This window comes from Protomyctophum parallelum (genome assembly GCF_964188405.1).
Source record: "Protomyctophum parallelum genome assembly, chromosome: 22".
NCBI lineage: Eukaryota > Metazoa > Chordata > Actinopteri > Myctophiformes > Myctophidae > Protomyctophum > Protomyctophum parallelum.
Window position 1 is genome coordinate 26,353,024 of NC_139714.1, and position 8,538 is coordinate 26,361,561.

General features: G+C 46.5%; 1 protein-coding gene across 1 annotated transcript in view; it reads left to right on the forward strand.

The window, feature by feature from the left end:
* The window catches only part of camk1da (calcium/calmodulin-dependent protein kinase 1Da), a gene marked incomplete at its 5' end in the record, with an annotated part of 85,981 nt that overhangs the window by 58,041 nt on the left and 19,402 nt on the right, over positions 1-8,538 (forward strand). Inside the window, one exon of the mRNA XM_083794603.1 lies at positions 6,633-6,771. Coding sequence (XP_083650729.1) covers positions 6,633-6,771 — 139 coding nt within the window. The remainder of the gene's footprint in view (positions 1-6,632; positions 6,772-8,538) is intronic.

Here is an 8,538-nt window from a genome sequence, read left to right on the forward strand (position 1 = left end):
CGACTGTGGCTCAGGAGGTAGAGCAGGTCGTCCAATGATCCGTGGGTCGGTGGTTCGAATCCCGGCTACAGTGTCCCGGCTAAGTGTCCTTGAGCAAGACACTGAACCCCAAATTGCTCCCGATGTGCTGGTTGGTATACCTTGCATGGCTTCCGCCGCAATCTGTGTATGAATATGTGTGTGTGTGTGAATGGGTGAATGTAATGCACAATCTATGGTAAAGCGCCTTGGATAAAGGCGCTATATAAATGCACCATTTACGCACACACACACACACACACACACACACACACACACACACACACACACACACACACACTTGGTTAGTGGAGAAAAAGTCCTGTCAAAAAGGGGATTTGATCCTTGTTTTTACAGATGTTGAAAGGAAAAGGGGGAATGTTTTGGAATAGAACGATAGTTTGTACAGTTCAACAAACGTTGCACGGTGATTTAGGACGGCATGGGGACTGTTCGTTATTTTGCAGCGGTGCAGATGTGATTTCGTTTTTTTTTGTTATTCTTCTCTTGACCCCCCCACCCCCTAACCTGACGCTGCCAGATCCAAGAAGCTTGCTACACAAATTTGTTTCACAGCTTATTGGGATCTGGGATCGCGGAAGCAAATTCGATGACGGGGCTGTTCCTTTTTTTCAAGATACTTGGTAGATGATTGGATGGGACCGTCTGTCTATCACCGTGTGGGCGTGCAAACAAAACCAATCATATTGACGTGTCTATATAGCTTCACATCCGGTTTCGCCCATGTCCCGCCATTAGCTCACGCTGATTGGTCCGGTACGGAACGGATTTTTGTCAGCTCAACTGCCTGAGAGATCCCAGATGACTGCTGTGTTGGGGAACATGGTTACCCAATACCGCCCTCATCTGGCAGCGTCAGGTTACCCACCCCCCTCCCAGCCTCCAAATATTATCTTTGTGATCCGTCGGTCGCATCAAAGCCCTTCTCCTCTCCCCCCGCCGACAGCTCGACGATGCAGACTCTCTCGTCCAACAAAGACTATCGAGTCTCTTCCGTTTCCATCAACATAAAAAGGCCTGGAGCTGTTCTGTCCCTGACTGGGATGTTGTGCTCCTTTTCTCCATGAATTCCAATGTGGAGAAGCTTCTCTCACAAACACAAACACAACAAGCTACTTTGACTCACCAACAGTGACTTGTATAGTCAAGTCCAATTAGGTGGTATGAATTAGAGAGAAGGTTATATTATCGTTGCATCATCCACGACCTCAAGCGCAACATTATTATTATACATTAGCCGATCATCCATTCCTGCTACTATATTGGCCACTGAACTCCATATATGGGCATGCATGCAGGCAGACAGACAGACAGACAGACAGACAGACAGTCAGTCAGTCAGTCAGTCAGTCAGTCAGTCAGTCAGTCAGTAAAAACTGTCCCTATAGTGTGCCAGAGAAATGCTTGCAAGACAGTGAACACACACACACACACACACACACACACACACACACACACACACACACACACACACACACACACACACACACACACACACACACACACACACACACACACACACACACACACACACACACACACAACAATATGTGTACCCATCAGAGAGTAATGAATATATGGACTGGTCACAGCGCCCCCTGTAGAGAGGAGAGGGTAGAGCAGACCCTCAAGCTTCTGCTCTACCATCTGTCTCACTCTCAACCAGTGTGTCTCTCTCTCACACACACACACACACACACACACACACACACACACACACACACACAATAAGCTCTGCACTCATTACTGGATTGGGGTTGGTTGTGGTCTGGAGAAATGTTACACACTGACTCACACAGAAAGCGTGAATTCTTGGATTAGTTTCTTGTTTCCCATTTTTATTATTTCTCCTTCTGCGCCAACACAGAGGGACTTTCTGCAGCAGTGTAATATACTCCCACACCAGGAGAGGGAGCTGTGGGGCTGTAGAAGTATAGCCAGGGTACTACACACACATTCCTCTACAGGAGAAACCAGTAACAAAACAACAATAAACTCGCTCACTTTTAGAGTTCACTCTCTGGGAGAGGCTTTTGTGCAGAGCCTGGGAGTCGATGGTGGCTGAGGGGTTTACAGGTTAGGTTTAGGGTTAGGTATAGTTTTTCTGAGGTTAGGGTTAAGGTTAGGTTTAGGTTTTCTGAGGTTAGGGTTAAGCTTAAGTTTAGGTTTTCTGAGGTTAGGGTTAGGCATAGTTTTTGTGAGGGTAGGTTTATGGTTTAAAGGAGAATTTCATATACTAGAAGGCTTTCTTACCTTTTATTTGTTGTATTGTCATGTTGACAAGCTAACATTGCAGATAGTTTCCCCTGTGTATGTATGTTATATTGCTTTAGCACAGTCATTTCAAAACCCCAAATTCGACTCAAATCAACTCCTGTACAACCATAAGTCAACCAGTGTGTACAGATAACAATTAATATAGCATTTATGATACTTTATATCACTGAAAAGGAGCAGAGTTTTCACTAGAAGCTTACCGTCTCATCTCCCCACATTTAACCCTCGACTGTGGGCATGGGGCTGTGGGCATGTCTGGTAGAAGAGCTGTGGGCATGGGGCTGTGGGCATGGCTGGTAGAAGGGCTGTGGGCATGGGGCTGTGGGCATGGGGCTGTGGGCATGGCTGGTAGAAGGGCTGTGGGCATGGGGCTGTGGGCATGTCTGGTATAGAAGGGCTGTGGGCATGGGGCAGGGTGGCATTTTCAAGTGTAAAATCAGTCATTACGACGGCATCAAATTACATTTTACATTTTAGTCGACTAAATCAACTGTAGATTTAGTCGACTAAAACATCTTATGATATTTAGTTGACTAAAACTAGACTAACACTAAGACATTCCAGGTGACTATAAAATGTGACTGAAACTAAATGAAAACTGACTAAAACTATGAAATCTAAATGTGCTGCCAAAAGGAGTGGCCGTGCCTTCGCCCCAAGTAACCTGCATTCTCCTCCCTATATAAATAAAGTTATTATATTATTATCAGATCTGCCGCCTCCATTCGTTTACTCTGCTTAAGTCTAGGCTCATAACTCACGTCTATTCATTACAGTTTGAATTCTCCTGGTGTTTATGTGGAAGAGATTTTAATCTAGCCGAAGTTGTAAATTCCTTTAGCAGCAGACTTTAATTGTACCCAGAGTTAAGTTGGCACATTTTCCTCTCTTAACACATACTCGGCGGGAACCCCCTTTTAGGTGTTTGAAACATTATGTTATGCTTTAGCTATTCAAAAATAGCAGATCTACAAGCTCATAGCACGGCACAGACTGAGTGAATGAACTGTGAACTGTGCCTCAAATCTTTGAATATAATTATATTCTTTCAGAGTTTCAGTTTTTAACTCAAATATTTGCTTCTGGGGAGGGGTCCCTGGAACAACATATTTTCAATTAAAAAAAAAAAGAAAATTGGGAAATATTGAGAACCACTGATACAGAAACATGAGGTTTTTCAGAAAAAAATATTTTTTTTAATTTCGACGTCAGGCCCAAATGGGTTAAATGGATTCAAGGTTCCCCTATGCACATTCCAAACCTGGAATCTCTTTATGCATGTTTTCCCATAGTCAGGGAATGTGACAAAAATGATCAAAATGTCATGGAACATATAAGTTGTTGTCATAGAATATATTGTATGTCTATTTAAAAAGTTGTCTAGAGAGAAAGAGACAAAAGTTGTAAGTGCAGATTAGATTTCTGTAATAGGCAGGCAGGGGGAGTAGTGGCATGTTTTACACCCCATCAGCTGAAAACTGATACTGAAGCTACAGTACAGTACAGTACAGTACAGTACAGTACAGTACAGTACAGTACAGTACAGTACAGTACAGTACAGTACAGTACAGTACAGTACAGTACAGTACAGTACAGTACAGTACAGTACAGTGATGCTGTGAAGGGGAGTAGTGGCATGTTTTTCTACATTCTATCATTTAGCCATGCAGCGGCTGAATGTTTTGAAATTACACAAATAGGTGTATATGTCTCGAATGCAGCCGTATTTTGTAGCATAGTAATGTGACATAGATAGCTCTGTTACAGTAACACAATACTGTATCCCCCTGCAACTTTACATTACGTTCCCCATTGTCCCCAGACTCCCCCCCCCCCCCCCCCCCCCCCCACCAGCACACCTTTCAGGCAGTGAAGTCCCTTGACACTTATACTCTACGATAGAGAGAGAGAGACAGAGAGAGAGAGAGAGAGAGAGACACAGAGAGAGAGACACAGAGAGAGAGACACAGAGACAGAGAGAGAGACAGAGAGAGAGAGAGACAGAGAGAGAGAGACAGTGATGTTCTGTGACTGCTGGAGCGATGCGGTCCAAGACATTTGAGACGTCGATCTTGAAGCGGTTCCATTTACACTCTCAGAGTTACAGACCCATAAGGGTCCATTTGGTTCCTAACTATATCCATCATAGCTGGAGGAGACCCCCTGGTATACTCCCTCAAGGACCCCTGCTGGGTCCCCGGACCCCACTTTGGGAACCAGTGGTCTAGTTAGCGGTCAGTCCTATAAGGAGGCGTGGTGAGGGCCTCGTTGGGTCAGAACACGTGTTTGTCTGTGTTTTGTAAACACACGGGTCACAGCCAGGGGTCAGGGGTCACTGTGGGGGTCACAGCCTCCACACACACTGGGTCTTAGAGCTCTTATGTTCCGTGTCAGTGGGCCGTCCTGTCTGGTAGTGGTTTTACTGGCAGATGCATGACCCTTGACGGGGGGGGGGCGTCCCCCACTGTGTGTATAGGGATGGGACGATACTTGTTGTTATCATCGTTTTATCGTGATTAAAAAACACTTGCTGTAATCGCATCGTGGAGATTTTAACTTATCGTGAGATTGTAGCCTGACACCCATCCATCCATCCATCTTCAACCGCTTATCCGTAGTCGGGTCGCGGGGGCAACAGCTCCACCCAGAGTGCTCCAGACTTCCCTCTCCTCCAGAGCAACATTAGTGACTTCCTCCTGGGGGGATTCCGAGACCTTCCAAGGCCAGTGAGTCGATGTGTTTCGACGGCCTCCACACGGCAGCAGTTTATGGGATGGGCGTTGTCAAAGGGGCAGTCTTCGGTGATTGGTTCATATACCAACCAATCAGAATAGTAGGAAAGCAGATGACGTTGTTGTCAATCATGTGGCTATGGCAGGAGGATGCTAAACGCACACCAGTCTTAGTAGTGGTGTCAGCTTACACCAGTCTTAGTAGTGGTGTCAGCTCACACCAGTCTTAGTAGTGGTGCCAGCTTACACCAGTCTTAGTAGTGGTGCCAGCTTACACCAGTCTTAGTAGTGGTTCCAGCTCACACCAGTCTTAGTAGTGGTGCCAGCTCACACCAGTCTTAGTAGTGGTGCCAGCTTACACCAGTCTTAGTAGTGGTGCCAGCTTACACCAGTCTTAGTAGTGGTTCCAGCTCACACCAGTCTTAGTAGTGGTGCCAGCTCACACCAGTCTTAGTAGTGGTTCCAGCTCACACCAGTCTTAGTAGTGGTTCCAGCTCACACCAGTCTTAGTAGTGGTGCCAGCTTACACCAGTCTTAGTAGTGGTTCCAGCTCACACCAGTCTTAGTAGTGGTGCCAGCTTACACCAGTCTTAGTAGTGGTTCCAGCTCACACCAGTCTTAGTAGTAGTGCCAGCTCACACCAGTCTTAGTAGTAGTGCCAGCTCACACCAGTCTTAGTAGTAGTGCCAGCTCACACCAGTCTTAGTAGTGGTGCCAGCTCACACCAGTCTTAGTAGTGGTTCCAGCTCACACCAGTCTTAGAAGTGGTGCCAGCTCACGGCAGAAACATCTAAAGAGTTAAGTCTTAAAAAGACAAAAGAGTGGCCGCACACACTGATAGCCAGAGTGCTGATTATTTATTAGGATGCAGAGTAAAAACCTATGGCTAACCCTAATACGGCTAACACAGCCAACGAGCGATACTAGCATGTAAACGTCATTCATTCATTTAAATTATCCACAGTATTTGAAACAGCTTATGATACACTTCTACACATCAACTTAGACATTGCTCACAGGTTTACTTCAATATACCCACATGCACATCAGTTGACAAAAAATAATAATAATACGTTCAAATCTACCTGTCCATATTCGTTCAATAACATCTTTTTATTTGTTTAAAACTGTGCTGTCGGCCCAGGCCGTAGCGTAACGGTCTGGGCACCGGACTGGTAAACCAGTCGCTGTGTGCCGCGGGTTCAACTCCCGGACCCGACACGGCCTTTACTGCATGTCATCCCCCCATCTCTCTCCCGTTTCCTGTCAGCCTACTGTCTGTCCCTTCAAAAAACAATAAAAGGCGTAAGCCGCAAAAAAATATCTTAAAAAAAAAAAAAAAAACTGTGCTGTCCTCTCATCTGGAGACTATACCACCGAGTGGCGCGCTACGAGCTTGTAGGTTCTGCTATTTTTGAAGAATCCAAGAACGACTGACATAGAAACATAGCTTTTTCAGAAAACTGTCAGGATGTAGAAGAGATTTTTAGAATCTGATCTCAGGTCAGAATGGGTTTACAGCATTTTGACTGTTCCCCCCACCCCGCTGTCTCTCTCTCTCTCTCTGTCTCTGTCCGCATGCAGGGTGTCCGGCGGGGAGCTGTTTGACCGCATCGTGGAGAAGGGTTTCTACACGGAGAAAGACGCCAGCACGCTCATCAGACAGGTCCTGGACGCCGTCAGCTACCTGCACACCATGGGCATTGTCCATAGGGACCTGAAGGTGAAGCATAGACGGTGCATTTATATATATAGCGCCTTTATCCAAGGCGCTTTACATAGATGGTGCATCACATTCACCCATTCATGCACACATTCATACACCTTTACATAGATGGTGCATCACATTCACCCATTCATGCACACATTCATGCACAGAGGGCGGCGGAAACCATGCAAGGCACCAACCAGCACATCTGGAGCAATTAGGGGTTCAGCGTCTTGCTCAAGGACACTTCGACACTAACTCTGGGGGAGCCCACAGGGTTCCAACTGGCAACCTTGCGGTTACCATCCGGCCACTCTACCACTGAGCCACCGCCGCCTCTATAGGATAGGAGGCCTTTGCTCTGTTTCAATTGAAACGGGCCTCCACCCTCAGGGGGGGCCTCCACCCTCAGGGGGGCCTCCACCCTCAGGAGGGCCTCCACCCTCGGGAGGGGCCCACACCCTCAGGTGGGGGCCTCCGATGTCTGACCGCCAGATGTCATTCAACCACCCTCCCCCCACCACTACCACCACCTTTGGCCCCCTCTCTCTCTCTCTCTCTCTCTCACTCACTCACTCGCTGCCTTGCTTGCTCTCTCCCACGATGTTAAAGTTACACCATATTTCCTCTTAATTAATAACCTGCTGGGTAAAAATGTGCAGCATTGGGAGGTAAAGGGGAGACACTTTATTGTGAAGGGTCAACGACAGGATGTTGTTGCTGCCTTAATTGTCCAGAGTAATGGCCGCGAGCGACGTCGAACAGAACTACCGTAATTACATTCACAAAACAAACAAAGAGACTTTGGCGGCATCAAAACGCTGAAATAGTGGCTGATATATATCGGCCTTAAACTCATACCGTGTGTGGGGTTTTGGCTCTAATAATACACACACACACACAGACACACACACACACACACACACACTAGCCCTTTCCTCCACCCCGGGGGCAGTTTACGGGGGTAGATCATTATACGTCTGTGGTTTTTCAACCAATGATTCATGGCTGCGTTGAGGGGCAGCGCGCGCTACGAGAAGATTTAACGCCACTCACTCAGCGGGTCAGCACACGCTAAGGGATTCTAGCACACGCTAAGGGATTCTGGGCCGAGAGAGAGAGGGGAGGGGGAGGGGGAGGGGGGTCCCCCCCAGGGAGAGGAGTACAGGCACGTATATGCTGCTCATGAAAGAGTCAGGCCGCAGCACTAAATATACGGAGCCGACATCACCGCCGGACGGAGCGACCTTCAGAAAACTAGTGCAGGGACAAAAGTCACAAAACCCGGCTAGGAGGTGAACTGGAGAGAAAAACGTGCTTTGGGTTTGTTTGTTGACATTAACCCATTTTGGGCGGGAACAACCCCCTTTTGGTACTTTTTTTAATAATATAATTTAGCTATTGAAAAATAGCAGATCTAGAAGCTCGGGTCTGCTGACAAATCGTGGAAATGTGGCGCAAATCTTTGAAATATATATTCTTTCAGAGTGAACGTTTTTAACTAAAATCTTCTGCTTCTGCCACTCAAAAACATATTTTGAGTGGCCAAATACAGACATTTCTGGAGGTCCTTGAGGACATGAAAAAGGTTGAGCATCACATTCACTGTCTTGTCTTGTCTTGTCTTGTCTTGTATTGTGTTTGATATAACCTATGACCTATCACCTAACTGTAAAGCACTTGATGTATGTCCTGCCTGTGAAGCACTTTGAACTGCAACCCTGTATGAAAGGTGCTATATAAATAAAGCTTATTATTAGTAGTATTATTATCACATAGGGT